Genomic DNA, 18,057 nt, shown 5'->3' with positions numbered 1-18,057 from the left:
ACTTCTGACATCTCACTAGCTCTAATCATATTACTCTTTATTACTTGACAAGAATTATCCGCGAATCAGCTCTTACAAAAGACTTCCTCTGTTCATCTGTTCCTCTATCCTCTCTCCTATTGCCGCAAACTCTTGCCCCGTCGGACCATCGGCATAACGCCCAAACGTCAAAAAAGACATCCACTTCCCCCATCACATCACCCTCCCCTTACCGCTGGCCCTAAAATCTCACTCCGTCACTCAAAAGGCGAGAAAAATAAGCTAAAGGGGCCGTTCCTAGGGAAAATTGCCTACCGTGGCCTAGAGCCCGTTCGATTGATGCCTTGTCGTTGGATCTATGAGCAGATTTTGCGGAGTATGCCTATGTGCCTTGGCTGCCGATGTCCCGAGCAGGGCGGCGAATCACGTCTCAGTGCTTCGATTTTTACGGTCATTTTGGCGTTCCCCGGGTCCGGCAGTTGATTGGCACGGAGGAGATTCTGGCCTCCGTCTAATGGGAGTACTGTTAAAGTGCTGTTAAAGTGATTTAAAAGATGTGTCGTTATGACAGTTGTGAAAGCGCTGCCGGTTGTCGGTTTCGGCTTGGAACCCCTGCTGGTGGAAGTAGTATAAGTTGAGCCTATCCGACATCCGATCCGTTGTCACGAACGGCCTATACAAGCTTATGCTTTGAAAGACACTTTCAATCGCATATACGACATGGTTTAACAACGATTAGGGAACATACTACCCTCCAGGAATTTCTAGTACATATCGGGTTACCATTTTCCTCTTCTCAAGTGCAATTAAATCTTCACAGCACTATATTTATTATGATATTTATCCTGTCTCCCTGGTATCTTTAATTACAGCTTTCCAATAGTATATATCCAAATCAGCGCTTATTCCCGTTGTTGTTCAATGTCAGCATGCCCGTCATCCTCACCCCTTTCGCCCTCCTCATCCTCCCCGTTATACCAGTCGTCGCTCTCAAGCCCATCGCCTCGAATAAAGATTGACCCAATGCATCCCAAAAGAGCCAGGCCCCCAAATAAACTCCACGCAAAAACCTCGCCTTTGGGCTGAATACCCATGGACAACGTAAACAAACTACCCGAAGCAAAAGGACCAATGCTGCGGCCTAGAGCCGATAATGTCTGGGCTACTCCGTTCAGGGTTCCCAGACTATTGTGGGAAGGCGCCGAGTTGGTTATCTGGATGACACCTGTTAGATTTAAAGGCGAAAGATGTCGCATCTTGCAATTTAATTTGACTTACCAATAGCATCACACACGAAAGTCCGCCCACAGCACAGATGGTCTTCAAAATCAGTACAACGCCAAGCTCGATATACAGCCACATGGTTCCAGTTCCCAGGCCGAATAGGGGCTTATCATCAACATTGCCAACCCACGGCATAGCAATCATGCTGACTGCTAGGCCAAAGAGGGCGAAGCGATATGTGCCCAAGTTTCCGAACCGGCTCTTGAGTGGCTGGAACAGAAACGCTTGAAAGAGAATAGTAATCAGACCTGCGAAACTCAAGCTGACGCCAATTTTGCCGGGGTCAAGATCTCGGCCCGCTGGAGACGGAGAGGCTGCGAAAATGGGATACAAGCTGTTGAAACTAATGTTGGCCAATTGGAATATTAGATACGTAACCAGGAGGGTCATTGTAGTGCGATTGAGAAGCTCGCGCCATGGCTTGTGTTCCTTGTGATTGCCGTTCGCCGGCTTTGATATCTCAAGTGCCTCGTCATCATCGGGACTGCCGTCATTGTCATCAGAGGCAGCCTCTTCAGAGCTTGGGGATAACAAGGGCTGGGTTTGAGAGGCGGCTTGAGGACGAGGCCACCTCGAGCTCCACGATTCTCGTCGCGGAGTTCGACTAAAGATGTTTGAAATGCGATTGGAGAGCCGGGTAGCCCATGTTGGTTTCCACGGATCATCGTCGACATCTTCCAGCGTTTCCTCAAACCAGATGCCCACCACAATGACGGCTGCCGCAAGAACAGCGGCGCTCAGCACGTTGGGCCCAAGGTAAGGAAATTCTTTGCCCATGCGCCCGACTAGTATTCCTCCCAGCGCAGGGCCCGTAAGTCCTCCCAGAGAATAAATAACGGGAAGATATGTAAACGCCTTGCTCTGGTTGGATCGATCTGTTACTTCGCCCAGAACAGTTGGCACGCAGGCCGCATTGCCATTGAGCAGACCCATGGCGGCGTGAACCAAAATCATTTGCCAGTACTGCTTGCAGAAGCCAAAAGCGCAAAAGCAGCACATGAGCGAAAAGGTCCCGGCCAGCAGCACCGGCTTTCGGCCCACGACATCCGACATGTAGCCCCAGACGAAGTTTGTGGAGAGCTGCGCCAGGGCAAAGACGCTGGCCAGCAGACCGACATACAGACCGCTCTCTTCCTTGGGTATGCCCGGCATGGACGTCACCATCTGTGGCAGATATGGCCCTATCGAGTTGAGCGCCGTCTGCTCTGCCAGTGAGAGAAAGGCCAGGAGGAGGAGCTGGCGCACGGGCAGAGGCGTCTCATCGTGATCGCGGGAGGACGAGGTGGACGACGAGTCGGACTCGACGGCCGTGGCGAAGCGGTCGCTGGAAGCATCGGAGGGCGGTTTGGGAGGAGGCGTCGGGAATGTTTGGTATCGCGGGATCGAGGGCCGTCTCATGGATGCGATGATGGGAATGGGAGCGCCGGCGTGGAACGAGCCGGAGGACCTGGACGATCTTGACCGAGTCGTGACGCCCGGTCCGGGTCGAGCGTTTGCAGGGCGCGTCATGATGCCGCCGGCGGACAATCTCGGAACGCCTCTTCTATTGTGTTTCTTTGTTCTTGGTTCCGAGGCGTGAGATCTTCAACAGCTTTCTGTAGCTCGTCTACTACTCGTCTTTTGCGCGTGATGGTCCGATCCGACAGTTCGTTTGCTTGTGGGTGGTTCAGACGGCGGGCGTGTGAGCCAGAACCTGCGCGCCAATCTGCCGCCACAAGATCATGCTGTGTCAACGTCTTCAGCACGATGCGAGTGGATTGAAGGCAGATTGTGGCGCTGTGGAGGAAGGATTCGGAGGATGTAGAATGGAAGACGTCAGGGCTGGGAACGATGGAAAGCTTTTTGAGGTGGGGACCTCGAAAGGTGGTGAGATAAAGGGCGATAACGGTGCTCCGGGATGTACAGATACGAGACTTGGATATAGCCATCAATCAGCCTATTTTACTCTCCTTTAGTAAATATGTCATATTTTAATCAACTGAAGCGAGATTGGTCTAACTTTATCATCATTGAACACTCCCACTCATGCGTGAAGCTGGAGAGCTTCGCCTTTTGGTGAGCGGCACGGACCGAATAGCGGGTCGGTTCTGCAGCTGTTTTGGACGGTGTAAGATGGAGTCTCGACCTGGCACTGTGAGTGGCTGAAGCCAAAATAGCCGACAAAGCTGAGACGAGTTTAATTGTTGAAGAGAGCAGGATTAGTACCAGATTTGTTGAGAGAATGTCTCGGACAGTGTTAGTATTCAAGGGAGCTTGAGATGTTGCATAAGAATGGCGTGATGCTGAAGATGATATGGTGGAAATGTAGGATTTCGATGGTCCCTAGAAGCTGTCTAAGACAATGCGTCACAAACATGCAGATAAGTGGCGACGACTCGGTAGTTAATTCTTCTTCTTTAAATGACCCATTTACCGCATTAATCCTATTAGAATATCGAGTTGTGTTATTGATGTGGATGACTTGACGTTGGTGCACTAATTCACCTATCAATAAGAGTTGCTCTATGTATGGAGTCATCTAAGTACCTGCATTAAGACAGCTATCATTACTTAATTTTCTGGGCTCGATAGCGGAGTATTTCGATCTGAAGATTTTAATATATAGATAATAATATGGATATCTGAGTGTGATAAGGCCAGCGTTTTCCCGGTGTCGAAGGAGAGGGCCTCGTGTAAGCACACCGCGGACGATTCGACAACGCCCTCTGCATATACTTTTGATAGACTTGTTAAAGTGAGTTATCAAATTACTTGTTTACATATTATTAAAATATTCATTGAATATCTCATGAGGTCGGGTAACATAACAGATGGTCACATTGCATCATAGCCCCTCTGCAGTGCAGTTATCTAGAGCCCACCACATTGAGAGGATAGGAGTAGCGGATTGAAGACTTGGATCAACGCATAAAAGCTCTCAATTCTTACCCATTACTTATATTGATACATTATGTGTAATAATTTGTATCCTAATTAATACATAGTCTAACGATATAATACCTGTCAATCCTAGCCTTGCTCTGCATATACGCATACCCCATATCCTCACATCATCCACCAATAGCATCCCCTTCCATCATCATCACCATCAACATCAACACAAGCCCAAAACCATCAACATCATCCCATCATCAAACATCCCCGATCCCGCATCACCTCCCTCATCCATCCCGCCCTCACATCATCCCATCGTCCCCCAAAACCCCCCCAAGCCGCCACTATCCGCCCACGCCCTCTCGACAACCTCCCGCGCCCTCCAAACACACATCACATCCACTATCCCCAGAATATGCCCGAAAGTCAGCCCAAATCGCCAAATAAACGATAGGCAGACCCGCCTTCAAGGAGATTTACAAGCTTTCTAGAAGATCCAGGCGTGCCAATCATGGGCGCGGGGGCGGCGATTAGCATGAGGTTGCATTGTGGGTGGCTGGCTATTTTAATACTATTTTTACTCCGCATCTTCTGTCTCACATTAGCGCGAGATGGATACAAGATATATCATGGATGCTGATAAACCTCATTATCCGAGATCGGTGATTTGAGAGAGAGATAACCGAGGATATGGAATTGTAGATTGCCAAGTCTCAATGGTATATATCGAGCCATCATCACTTTCATCGAATACAACATCATCCTCATCATCCTTACCATCATCATCACATCTACTGACTTACACCAGAGAATCTTCACACTTAAACCCATCTACCAACCAGTATCATCACCATGGCCCTCACTCTCCCAGAGCCATTCGCCAGCATCCCCCGTGAATCATTCCTCTTCGGGCCCTCCCCCATCCAGCAACTCCCTCGCATATCCGCTGCTCTCGGCGGCAAAGTCAACGTCTACGCCAAACGCGAAGACTGCAACTCCGGCCTCGCCTATGGAGGCAACAAAGTCCGCAAGCTAGAGTAAACCATCCATCTCCCTCCCCCCTTTCATCCACCCCATCTTCTCCCATCATCTTGCTAACAATACACAGGTATCTCGCCGCCGAGGCTCTCTCCCAAGGAAGTGACACCCTCGTCTCCATCGGCGGCGTCCAATCCAATCACACCCGCGCCGTCACCGCCGTCGCAGCAAAACTCGGCCTCGCCGCCGCCACCGTCCAAGAGCACTGGGTGGACTGGCACGACCCAGGCTATGAGAAAGTCGGCAACATCCAGCTGTCCCGTCTCATGGGCGGCGACGTGAGGCTCGACCCGTCGCTCTTTGGCATCGAGCACAAGCCCACGCTGGCGAATCTCAAGGCGGAGCTCGAGAGCGCCGGTAAGAAGCCGTACTATATCCCTGCGGGAGCGTCGGATCATCCGCTTGGAGGGCTTGGGTTTGCAAGGTGGGCGCTGGAGGTGGAGGCGCAGGAGAAGGAGATGGGCGTGTTTTTCGATACGATTGTTGTTTGTGCTGTGACGGGGTCGACTATGGCGGGCATTGTGGCTGGCTTTAAGCTTGCGCAGGTGAAGCTTGGTTCGGCCAAGCGTAAGGTTATTGGGATTGATGCTTCGGGGAAGCCCAAGGAGACGTTTGACCAGGTGTTGCGCATTGCCAAATTCACTGCTGCCAAGATTGGCCTCTCGGAAGACGATGTGACTGAGGCGGATATTATATTGGACGACAGGTTCAACGCCAAGATATACGGCATTCCGGATGAGACGACGATTGAGGCCATCAAGTTTGGAGCGAGCACTGAGGCTTTCATTACGGACCCGGTCTATGAGGGGAAGAGTTTGGCGGGCATGATGGCGCTCATCAAGAATGGCGAGATTGCGAGTGGGAATGTTTTGTACGCTCATCTTGGAGGACAGATGGCTTTGAACGCATATTCGTCTATTTAACAAAGCTTTTGTACGTCTTATATCTCTTGTTTCTTAGTTTCTCCTTGTTTGTGTAAAGAATGAAATATCCAAAGAGTTTGATAGCCATCTATAGTGCTTCATCCAGTGAGCACTCCAGTAACATCGCCGCATTTTTATATCTCGTCCAATGAAATATCACCATGTCCCCGTAACTTTCAAATCTCTCGAGCTCTCCCCAACAGCAAATGTAAACTCTCCGTCTGGAATGACCCAATTCTGCCTTTCTACATCCCAGTAGCTCAAGTCTCTTCTCGTCACGTTAAACACCACCGTCTTCGTTTCCCCCTTTTCGATAAGGACCTTGTCAAACCCGCGAAGAACTCTAACTGGGAATTCAACCGTATCTGAGGCTGGGTATGAGAGGTATAGTTGGGGCACAGCTTTACCTCCAACCTTGCCCGTGTTGGTCAATTCCACTGATATAGTTACGTGAGATTCCCATAGGGACGGGTTGCCACCTTCGCCACCGCCGGCACCAGATAGGGGCTGTTGTACGTCGTAGCCTTCAGGGTACGGATACTTGCCTTTCTTAATGTCACCCACAGAATCGATGTACGGATATATGTAATTCTTGAGCTTGCGAATACTCGATGGAAACAATGCCTCTTCAGCTTTCGGGATAGTAGTATCAAATTTCGGGGGCTCAACCTCTGGAGCTGCCGGACGCTCATCAGGTAGAGGCGATCTTGGCTTGGTCTCCGTAATCTTGAGGTTTTTGTATTCGAAAGTTGTGTATGAGAGCCCAAATCCAAACTCGTATCGAGGCTCGATGTTATACTTGTCAAAGTGCCTGTAGTCAATGAAGAGGCCCTCGCTGAAATCTTGTTGCGGGACGACTCCATTTGGCAGATACATGACTTGACCGCCTTGTCCGTAATCACCGAGGGACTTGCCAATGGTGTACGGCAGTTTGCCGCTTGGATTTTCCTCTCCAAAGATGATGCTTGCAATGGCATTTCCACTCTCCTGTCCAGGCAAATTAGCAGCAACGAGTGCTTTGATGGTGGGAAGATCGACCCAAGGGTCTACCGTCACGGGCCCGACAGCGTGAATGATGACAATTGTCGTACCTGAACCGCCGCCGCAGTTTTTTGCGACCTCGGTGACGAGTACTTCACCACCCTTTTGCGCCTTGAGGTCAGGGCGATCAGCATGAACGCTATCCCACGTGCGATATCCTTCTCCAGAGTCAGAGTTGATAAACACCAAGCATATGTCCTGGTTCTGGATAACGTCCTTTGCCGGCTTATCATTCTTCAGATGCTCGGTAAGCTTGACCTTTTCCTTGTTAAACTTTTTTCGGAGAGCTTCGATTGGAGAGACCAAGTACGGAAACACGACAGCGCCGCTTCCCCAGCCGGAGCCTAGGGTACCGTCATTGCACGCCTGATCCTCACAATAATTGGGCCCCTTGCCCGGTCCAGCATCTTCTCCAAAGATGCCTATCCGTACTTGGCCGTCTCTCTTGCTTTGGGTTGAGTCATCACCACTCAAGCGACCATCAAGACCGAGAGGAAGGACACCGTCGTTCATGAGCAAAACGGTGCCCTCCGCGGCGACCTGACGAGCCAGTATGGAGTGATTAGCCTGCACGTTGACGAATTTGTTAACCTCGACCTTGTCCTGAGGCGAAGAACTGGCAGGTGCCGTAACACCCATTTTGTCATTAGTCCATGAAGAAAAGTTGGGCCCTTTCCTGTCAAACAGCTTCTCGTCATCCTGACCGAGCTGATACCATGAGGCAACAATGCGAATAACCATGTCGTTGAGTCTTTCGAGGGGTAATGAGCCGTTCAAGACAGCGCGGGAGAGGTTAGGGCCCCATAGGGAGTTGCCGTCCTGCCAACGCAGGCCATCTCCTGGCATGCTCATATCGAGGCCAGCCAGGGCACTCCCAACGCCGGATCGCTGTGCCAGCCAGTCGGACATGACGAAGCCCTGGAATCCTAGTTCATCTTTAAGAATACCATTAAGTAGCTTAGAGTTTCCGCAGGCGTATGAGTTATTGACCATGTTGTAGGAACACATGACGCTGGCAACTCCGGCCTTGACAGCATCGCCAAACGGCCAGGCATACACCTCGTGCATGGTGCGGTCGTCAATGTTGGACGAGAGAGCGTTTGGCAGCACCCATTCCCAGGCTTGGCGGAAATGCTCCTGCTCGTTGGCAATGAAATGCTTGATGGTAGCCATGACGCCCTGGTCCTGAATGCCCTTGATGGTCTCGTAGCCCGCGACACCCGAGAGATATGGATCGGCCCCGAAGCCCTCCCAGTTTCGCCCGCCAGCAGGCATTCTACCCAATGGGCCAACAACGGGTCCGAGGAGGACGTTGATGCCCTTGCCACGAGCTTCAAGTGCGTGGGCTTTGCCTCGCTCATACATGAGCTTCCTATTCCACGTCGCTCCAACGGTCACTCCAGCCGGGAAAGCCGTGATATTGTCCGAAAAACGAATGCCCAGCGGCCCATCCTGGAGAGCCAATGCAGGAAATCCCACATGAACCGCCGGTGCCGTATTTCCAACCGCAAGCCCCATGCTCCATCCGGTTCCAGTGGTTATGTTAACTTTCTCCGCCAGGGTCATGTTGGCCACCATCTCAGCGGCCTTTTTGTAGCTATCAGCCCATTGATGCACGGAACCGCCCCTTGGAGTGGGATACCACGGCGGAGATTTTCCATCGAGCGGTCTAATCTTGAGCTTCTTGTATCCGAAGGCGCCGCCAGCAGCGAGCAGCATGATGATGATGGCCACAACAACAAGGACGGCGATGCAGCACCGGCTCTTGCGCATGCGTCGAGGCAACATCCATGACAGGCGGCCGGGGATGCGCTGCTTGGAGTCTGTCAATCGCGATGAGTCCCTTGAGGATGAAGTGATGGCATCGCCATCCTTGGTCAGCTCGTCCAGGTCCAAGTCATCATCAGATTCGGTTGAGGTGCGTCGGGAGCTTTCATGCTCTCGCAAGAGACCCTCCTTGGCGGGATCTCGGGCTGGCGCCATTAGAGAAGAAGAAGCAGATGGAATGGCGCAGCTGCGGGAATGGCCATGGATCTATCTGCACTCTAGAGGCGATCAATCTAGTGTAGTTAGAGGGGATTGGAAGAGGTGAGAAATAGGCATCAGATCAAGATCAATCAATGCCTGATGGTAAGGCAATCAAATCAGTGCACATTGCGTCACAGTGCCCACTGATCTGCCAAGCTGATACGATAAGGCGCCTGTGCTAAGCATGTACTTGATAGCTGAGTATTGACTGTAATTCATCACCATCAACTCAGCATAAATATAGATGCAGTTCAATAAAACAAAGTAAATTAAGCGTGTTGAAGAATATAAATTCTCGTATAAATTACAGTAGTAGTACAATTTTTTTTCCAAGAGGAATTCCAAACGTAAGGAGAGAAATATTGAAATCAAGCTCCGCACTCATATCGTACACCTAACACAGTGCTCCGTGCTAACATCAATCTTACAACCACCAAAGGTATCGGGTATTGCTCATTAGTATTGACCAGTAATCGTCACTTCTTACAAGCCGTGACCTGTAACACCACATAGTCAGCAAATGTAACACAATCAGGTACCGTATCATGATTCAAAACTTACGTCCAAGTCCCTGTCCTCTCTTAGACACCTCACGAGCCTGCTCCTGCTTAATCTTGGCCCTCCTCGCCTCCTCCTTAGCCTCCTCCTCCAATCTCCAAACATGGTCCTTCGCAGCCCTCACTCTCATCCTCGCCTCTCCCAGCGCTCGATCAGCCTCCACCTCAGCTGCCTCAGCGTGCATCACATGCTCCCTGGCCTGCAAGATGCTCGGGTCCAGGGACTGCATGCCGCCGCCGTCACGGTGGAACAGGCCTCGACGCCTGCTGCCCGCCGAGCTGTCGGTGCTGTGCCGGAAGAGGCCGCCGCCCGAGTTGCTGCCGGCGGCGTTGTAGCCCGGGCCGCCGTTGTTGGAGCTGGCCACGGAGCCGGTGCGGTGGGACGAGGTGGGAGAGACATCGCGGTTGCGATGGAACAGGCTGTGCTTGCGGCTGGGAGGCTCGGCCACGGGCTCCGGCTGGTAGACGGGCTCTGGCGATGGCTCACTGCGGCTGAAGAAGGGCATTTTGGTTGTGGTAATGTATGGTATGTACTACTAATGTATTGTAGATCCTTGGAGTGAGTGGTGTCCAAGGGGTGGCAAATAGATGCGATATATAAAGCGTTGTGCAAGTGTAAGTGTTTGTGTAATGAATAACTCAGAAAGAGAAAATGAAAAGGGTCGTATCTTCAGGGTCTTTTTATTTTTTTTCTTGGCCCCCCTCCATCATCTTTCTTGTCCACGCCGATGATGATGTTGTTGTGCTCGTCCGGCCATCTTGGGGCAAACCTGCTTTGATCCCTAGAGCGATGATCGCACGATCGCCGCTGTGACGTCAAATCTTGGTGTAGCTAGCCGCAACAAACAAATGCTTGCCTTGGACGAGAACCAATCAAGCCCTGAGCATGACGATACAGGTGCAGAGGTGATGAAAGAAGCAATTTATGCAGACAGTTAGCTACGTGCCTTGCGTGCGTTGGCGCATCGGCCTTGGGACTAGATGTCATCATGCCTTATGCGATGAAGGCCTGATGAGCAGACGACCAAGCTTGCTGGTTGCAATCAGTGCGCATAGCTGAAAAGGCCATCGAGATGCTCCTAATAATAGCGACCATCTTGCTCCGATGCTCATCGTACTACGCCCAACCTGTCACTTGGTGCATTGTACTTCATTCACGTTATCAGCCGAAACATGTCGACGACTTGCCGCTGAAGCCAAGACGTCACACACCAGTTAGACAAACGAAACGTTAGCATTCAGTCGATCCTGGTCTAAGACACAAGCAGAGCCCCCTTCTTTAGTGTATAGAGCTGTAAAGAAAACAATAGAAATCAAGAAGATGGTAGTAAAAAAAAAGAAAAGAGAAATTGTGACGACAAATCTAGACTGCGTCGGAAATACGCTACATGAGCGCGCTGTGTATCGAACATTTTTCCCGCCAATCTCAGCTCCTGCACTCCATTCCAGGAAAAAATTACAACAAAAATAGAAACCGCAAATCGGTCATTCCGCAGTCGAATATGTACGGTGAAGGTCCATGGTAGATTGATGTAGCTTTGGGGGAAAACCAACAAACAAACAAATTGGGACAGAAGCAGATTCAAATGACAAAAAAAAAAAAAGAATGCGTCGTTGCATGGAAAGTTGCCTCTTGCTTTTGCGCGGCTTCATTGCAGCCGGTCTGCAAGGCACATCGGGGGGGTATCAAGAAGAGAACCCCGACATGAACGGGGTAAAAAGCCACATCATCTTTACATGATTGTGCATTTGTTGTCTTCCCTCTCCTTCTTGACGCTCAGCGCCACACGGGCGGCCTCTGTGAAGGCCTCGTTGACTCCGCGGTTCTTCATGGCCGAGCACTCGAGGTATCGGGATGCGCCTATTCGCTTGGCGACTTCGAGGCCCTCGTCGTAGGAAATGGTGGGGGGCTTCTCGCGCGGAGGGTTGCCGTCGGCTGCTGCGCCTTCTTCGGGTTCTTCCTCCTCTTGCTGGCGCAGATCGCACTTCAGGGCGACCAGGACCAGCTTGACGCCGGGGCAGTTGTCGGCAATCTCACCGACCCATTTGGATTCGACGTTTTCTAGCGAGTCTTTGCTATCGACCGAGTAGCAGAGCACGATCAAATCGGTGTCATCTGGATGTATGCAACGTCAGCATACGCAGTGGGATGAATGCGGGGGTGTCTGTCTGTAATACCGTAAGAGAGAGATCGTAGACGGTCGAATTCCTCCTGTCCAGCCGTATCCCAGAGTGAGAGCTCGATGTGGACGTTGTCAACGAAGATGTCTGCGGCAAATGGTGGTTAGTGCTTGTCATGGGCGAAAAGAAAATGAGGAGTCGCAGCGTACCGTGAACGTAGTTTTCGAAGACGGTGGGTTCGTAGACGGTCGGGAAGTAACTATCGTGAGAGAAAGAAAAAATGTTAGAATTTGAATGGCATTATAGATTCGATTGATGGCAAGGCGGAGGCGGATGCGGATGTGGTTGATGAGGGAGAGGGCGGAGGCGGAGGCAAGGGCAAAAGCAAAGTTGGGCGCGAGTGGGCGACAAACCCTCTTGTGAAGACGTTGAGCAGCGACGTCTTTCCGCTGGCACCATCGCCCCTATAAATTCGCAAACAAGGCGATTAGCATTCATTGAGATTTCGCCGATGGATAGGCGACGAAATTGCCGGGCTCGTCGACGCACAGAAGAACCAGCTTGCGCTGCACAGTCTTGGATCCGCCGCAGAGAGGCATTGTGAGGGATGCTGAAGATGGGTCGAGGATGGGACGCTGAATCGGTCGATTGCGCAGGTAGAAATACAGTCGCTTTCGTGCTGACGGCGAGTATCGCGTAGATTCGAGGTGACGCGTCGAGGGAGTGGCGCTGCCTTTTGGGTATCGAGGGCTGACGCTGGAGACAATGAGGCAGAGGCAGAGGCAAGAGGCAGAGCAGATGCAAAAGCGGAATCAGGAGCAGCAGCAGGAGAACGAGAGACGAGGCACAAAGTTACAAGTCATGCAAGCAAGCAGCTCCGGATTATTGGGTGCAAATGAGAGCGGCGTGGGACCTGAGTGGGTAAAAAATCCACCTGGGTTGAATCTGTTTATAGAAGCCCGGTTTTTTCTGCAGAAGGGCAATCGACTCTAGTAAAATAACGGGCGGCTATGCCTTGAGTGGGCTTAGCGGTGCCTCTTAGTCTCTGTTTTTTCCCGCTCTGGCTGCTGTTAATCTCTCTTTACAGTGCCAGACAAGGGTCAATACTCAGAAGAATTGATCTCCATCTGCTTTCATTCTTACCACTGGAGACGCACAGCCAACAAGAAAGGTGGCTTACATTGACATTCAACATTTGAACATTTACACCTTCACTCCGCCCGCCATTACTCCATATTATATGTCCCAACAGCGCTGCCACGCTGACAGAGTTCAGGCACAGCGGCTGGATTCCATCAATCCATCAACCTAAACTTCTTAGTCGGCGGCTACACTCTGTCCGCGTAATGAGGGGCAGCCAGTCACCATCAGCCTCAAACCCGCACTGCCACGAATAAGGTTCAATAGACCGCTGGCCTGGCATAAGCGCCGAGCAGCAGCGGCGTAACTGCACTCCGTCTTTTTACAGACTGGATGGTCCAGTGCAGTTGAGTGAGTACCTGGAGATACCGTGTGAAGCTGGCGGGTTTGATACGGCGTCGCGTAGGAGTAGGTACTTGAGATGAGCCCAGCCAGCCCAGCCAGCCCTTAATCAAATGAGCAGCATGGATGGCTGCTTAGTCATGATTCAAGGTTACCTGACAGCCGAAGTATGTCTAATGCATCCCCGAGGCAGATAGTGTGGCGTCCATATCATTTGCAATCAGTTGAGTTGTCTGAGTAGATACAGCAGCGAGAGTACAAATACTACTAACACATTTGCAACTCAACATATTACTAGGTATGCAGGGCTCTCATGCTTATCATCGTCTTCGATATCCGCAAGCATCAATTCCATCACATCAAAGTTATCACGCACGTGCCCTTGACATGTCCTTAGTCAGCGGGGTCATGCGCGCTAGGCTCAATACGACAAGCTGCAATTCCATTATTTCAGGGCCACTTTCTCACACGCTCTCTTGCTTCATGTTGCTCCGCAAGGAGCATTAGGGGTCCAGTACCTGGTAACGAGTATATCCTAACTCCGTACCCCTTCTCGCCTTATGTAACTGTAACTTGATCACATAGATTTGATTGATGTCTATCATGTACGGCTGAGATACATAGTAGATACCTACCTAAGCATTGACGTCTTGACGCTCCCTGCTTTCATTTTCTCAAACACACACGGGAGGACACAGACCATGGAAATGTACTAGAAGCCTCATTACCGAGCAATTTCATACAACTTGATGCAAAATAACTCCCTGCTTTGCAAAGTATAAAACTCGAGTGTAACCGAGGTCATCGTTTAAGCACCAAAGCACAGATATAAAAGCACAAGACTGGGTGCCCCCTTGTTTGAAGCTACGCACTCATGCTTAATAGCGACGGCCGTATTTCGCTTACCCTTAGCGACATCAAAAACTTCATCGCTAAATGCAGGGACGTGATGATCCAAAGCGCAAGTGCACTGAATACTACCACAACCTGGAAACATTACTAGCGGTGTCGCCCAGAGTTCAGCCCCAAGACTGCACCAGCCACCATCGTGCTTTCAGAATGCAGGGTAGGGCAACTGATCATCAGGAGGTTGCAACTCTTTGCAAAAACCGTCAATAATCTGCCGCCACAAAGAAAAACACCAACAAAATGAATTGGACAAGATTAAATGAAATATGTAAGTGAATAAACAAATTTAAATAAAATTGGGTGCCATGATATGAACTCCTGAGAATGCATGCACGCAACTGTTGGAGTCGCCCCAACCACACACTTGCAAGTACCTAGATATGTATGTACTTGACCATCACATTGTTGCATTCAATCGATTCATTATCGGTCTATTTTTACAATAGAGGCAATGGTCATGGCCTTGATCTTCAATTACTTGGTTCAAACCATGCGTTACTTCTTCGCCGCATTCAACTTCTTTAGCAGTATCTTGTCCCCTTTCTGAGGGCTCAATTAGCTCTCTCGCATTATAGCATACGTGTGCAGTGTATGTCCGCCAGCCATTCCCAAAATCAATCTAATGCATCTTGGTTAAAGATTATTTACCGTTAGCGGTGAAGTTCTAGGCATCCGGCATGTTGACGACTGGATCTAGCGATGACACGTTTCAGTCTCTGTGGATGAGAAGCTTGGATTGGATGATCGTGCCTTCGAACAACTCATCAATCCATTGATTGACGATCTTGCACCTGATATCTATGCAATTCAAGTCTTTCCTGATAATGGCGTATTATCGGCATCTACATACCCGGAAGAATGACAAGACACGCTGTGTTGGCTACCCCCCTATCAACCATGATCCAACGCCCAGAAAATGTTACGCATGAAATTGCAAGACTGGTACGGCATGATAGAGTTTAGAAATATTTCTGCGTAATTACCCAGCATTATCTCTTTTGGCAGCATATTCGCGAATGAACTCGAAGGGTGTTTTGTTGGTTTTAAAGCGGCTTATTTCGAAAAGAAAGGGGGGGGGGGGGGGGGGAAGAATTTGGGAGAGAACAAAGTCTGTACATCCATACGGAAATGGACCCCTAGATATATTAACATAATCTATGAGTCAAGTTTCTATATTGAACTTGATCATCAAGATATTACCACGGAACCCTCTTTCACATGCGGTGACGGAGTCCTCAGTGACTTTTTGTCTCTAATTTCTCAGTGTGTATTGGAAGACGGCGATACTCGGAGTCGAAAGGTGCAAACTTTATTCATTATGCACAAAGTCATCATTTGAAGAAACGACCTGTGTGCCATTAGATATGAAGGTCAAGACGTTTCGACTGTTGGGTGTGAGGATTGGGTGAAGCATCTTAATGTTCTGTTGGACCACCTAATATCAGGATTCCGCTGGTTCTCAAGGAATGATATGAAAAGAGGCAAGCATAAAGACAACTCACTACGGAAAGGACGCTCGATGTTTCCTAGACTGGCCACCAGTCCTTGATTCGCTGCTCTTTGAAGTCGAAACCGACTACGGAGGAAGATTGTGAACGAGATCAAGATACTATAAGAGTGACAAAGTAAGATGATGTTAAATCAGTAGCACCAACCTCAATGGCCTTGGTGGAATTGGCATTGGATCAGAAAACTGGCTGAATGTGTGTGAAAGGCGATGAAGTGAACAGGAGCCCTTCGCTTCATTTCCCCCGCGCGTATTCCGGCTGGGCTCCTCTGAGCCCCCGAACTTGAAGATGGTATTACCTAAAAAGGCAATGTTGGATCAAGCCGTAGCGATCGTCTGTTAGTGGCTAGCATTGGGTCTGGGGAAATGCAAGTTCGCTATTTCTTCTGCATGGCACATCTGCCGTAGCCGGTGCGCAGAGCGTTCATGGAGATATATTCAAGAAATCCCACCAATGACCAATTTAACCGTCACGGCAAATGTGTAAGTCACATCGATCTGACAGGAGGTCCGGCTCAATCACATTGCGGGGAAAAAAGCTTGACATGACCTAGAGTGCATGCTTGGATGCGGAATTTGTCAGTCGGCTTTCCGCACTGAGCTAGGGTACTTGGGGCTGCTTGTGGAAGGGATTGACGATAGTCTTGGCGATGAGAGCCGATGAGCATGTGTGTTCCATAATGTTTCCTTCATGAAGCAGGAAGCGTTTCGGGTTGACAGATGCGGAATATTCCATTGAATCACCAGGAATAAAAGTAATTGGTGGAAAAAAAGCATAGACTTTGAAGGATAGGATTCTCAACTGATACTCAACTGATTATAGAGAAGGAGTATCTTGGCAGCAAGAAGTAAAACACGGAGTATAGAAAGTCTCTGGTGATGAAGTATATAAGAGAGACGACGGAATCTTAAAAAAAGGAAGTAATCAGCCTCAACAAAACAAGCCTCGCACAGAGATTCTCACATACAACTCCCTGCCAAAAGAATATCACCGAAACATCCTCTACAATGGCTCCCAAGTCCATCATCAGCTTCCTTTCTCTCCTACCTGTCACGGCTGTCCTAGCCTTGAACCCCAGCTGTGCTCCTGGAGGCAACTTTGACCTCAGCGTCTGGAGCCTTCAGCTACCAACTGGCAGTGATGGCAGTGTCGACACTATCAAGAGCAAAGACCTCCAGGGCTGCAGTGGCTATACCGGCCCCACATTCTTCACAGACAAGTCCAATGGCGAGCTCATCCTGACGGCGCCTGGCAATCCAGACATCACCGGCTGTGCCACCACCTCTGGTAGCGAACACTGTCGTACTGAGCTGCGCGAGGTCGATCCCAAGAGTGGCAAAAACACGGATTGGGCCCCTACAGGAACCAACACGCTTACCGTGAGCATGAAGGTCGTCAAGGCAGACGACGGCTCTCACGGCACTGCCATTGGCCAAGTCTTTGCGTCCGCAGCCAGCAAGCCGCTTGCAGAGATGTACTACAGCACCAAAGGTGATATTGTCGTTGGTGTCAAGGAGAGTCCCGATGACAACCAGATTGTCACGAAGCTTGGTAACGTGCCTGTGGGAACGTACTTCACTTATGTGATGTCGTATTCTAAGAATGTTCTGAGCATCTCCATCAATGGAAAGAAGACGACCCTCAGCACCTATGATTGGGATTCTCCCAACTGCTACTTCAAGAGTGGCAACTACAACCAGGGCAAGACGGCCGTTACTTCTGAGGTGCACATCCAGTCCATTGCCGTCGTACACTCCTAAAAGAACGCAGCGAGAGTCATAACAAGGAAATATTTGGAATAGATGCAGGACTGCTGTATGGCGCGAGAGGCAGGGGATTAGTGATACTGAGGTGGCAGAGGATTCAATGTAACATTGGATGAGAGCTAAAGTAGTTGTCGTATATATATACGGTCATTCATTTGATGATTATGCCAAGATTACTAGTTCTCGGATCGAACCTTATAAGCCGGGTAACTTCCTTGCTATAACCATGACCCCCTAGTGTAAGATGCTGCAAAGCACCATACCAATAAGACTACCTAATGCAGGTTATTGATGATTCATAGTATCTCATCAGCCCAGCCGTATCATCGATCGCGCTCCATCTTGGAGGGTGTGTGTCGCCCGAGGGAAAATAGGGTGGTAATGGGCGTATGTAAACGATTGCCTATACTGCTTTGGGCCGTGCAAAACAGGGAGCTGACTCTTAAAAAGGATTCATTACAGATAACGGCAGTTGTTTTGGGAAATAAAGAAGATCGGCCAAGAAGCTACTGGTGGATTTACGGCTTTCGCCGCCGCCTCGGCTTTC

The 18,057-nt window shown here is 50.0% G+C and overlaps 6 protein-coding genes across 6 annotated transcripts; 2 read left to right on the top strand and 4 right to left on the bottom strand.

Annotated features, from left to right (window-relative positions):
* Positions 1-881: 881 nt before the first annotated feature.
* Positions 882-2,772, bottom strand: T069G_06452 (major facilitator superfamily domain-containing protein; the record flags this gene model as incomplete). Its single annotated transcript, XM_056173662.1, has 2 exons — positions 882-1,193; positions 1,258-2,772. 2 exons carry the CDS (start codon positions 2,770-2,772, stop codon positions 882-884), a joined length of 1,827 nt encoding a protein of 608 aa, XP_056027241.1.
* A 2,217-nt stretch (positions 2,773-4,989) lies between these two features.
* On the top strand, positions 4,990-6,098 carry T069G_06451 (pyridoxal-phosphate dependent enzyme domain-containing protein; the record flags this gene model as incomplete). Its single annotated transcript, XM_056173661.1, has 2 exons — positions 4,990-5,174; positions 5,246-6,098. The coding sequence occupies 2 exons, from the start codon at positions 4,990-4,992 to the stop codon at positions 6,096-6,098; spliced, it is 1,038 nt and encodes a 345-aa protein (XP_056027240.1).
* Positions 6,099-6,254: 156 nt separating this feature from the next.
* On the bottom strand, positions 6,255-9,122 carry T069G_06450 (fibronectin type III-like domain-containing protein; the record flags this gene model as incomplete). The annotated part of the gene is made up of 4 exons (XM_056173660.1): positions 6,255-7,085; positions 7,149-7,561; positions 7,607-7,706; positions 7,767-9,122. 4 exons carry the CDS (start codon positions 9,120-9,122, stop codon positions 6,255-6,257), a joined length of 2,700 nt encoding a protein of 899 aa, XP_056027239.1.
* Positions 9,123-9,650: 528 nt separating this feature from the next.
* T069G_06449 (uncharacterized protein) lies at positions 9,651-10,230 on the bottom strand (the record flags this gene model as incomplete). The annotated part of the gene is made up of 2 exons (XM_056173659.1): positions 9,651-9,664; positions 9,729-10,230. The coding sequence occupies 2 exons, from the start codon at positions 10,228-10,230 to the stop codon at positions 9,651-9,653; spliced, it is 516 nt and encodes a 171-aa protein (XP_056027238.1).
* Positions 10,231-11,457: 1,227 nt separating this feature from the next.
* T069G_06448 (ras family domain-containing protein) lies at positions 11,458-12,444 on the bottom strand (the record flags this gene model as incomplete). Its single annotated transcript, XM_056173658.1, has 5 exons — positions 11,458-11,840; positions 11,903-11,992; positions 12,055-12,104; positions 12,259-12,309; positions 12,395-12,444. 5 exons carry the CDS (start codon positions 12,442-12,444, stop codon positions 11,458-11,460), a joined length of 624 nt encoding a protein of 207 aa, XP_056027237.1.
* A 4,307-nt stretch (positions 12,445-16,751) lies between these two features.
* On the top strand, positions 16,752-17,504 carry T069G_06447 (alginate lyase domain-containing protein; the record flags this gene model as incomplete). The annotated part of the gene is made up of 1 exon (XM_056173657.1): positions 16,752-17,504. The coding sequence occupies one exon, from the start codon at positions 16,752-16,754 to the stop codon at positions 17,502-17,504; it is 753 nt and encodes a 250-aa protein (XP_056027236.1).
* Positions 17,505-18,057: the final 553 nt, after the last annotated feature.

The sequence above is a fragment of the Trichoderma breve genome, chromosome 4 (genome assembly GCF_028502605.1).
Source record: "Trichoderma breve strain T069 chromosome 4, whole genome shotgun sequence".
Taxonomy (NCBI): Eukaryota; Fungi; Ascomycota; class Sordariomycetes; order Hypocreales; family Hypocreaceae; genus Trichoderma; species Trichoderma breve.
Note: the sequence above shows the minus strand (reverse complement) of the source record. Positions and strands in the feature narration are given on the sequence as shown.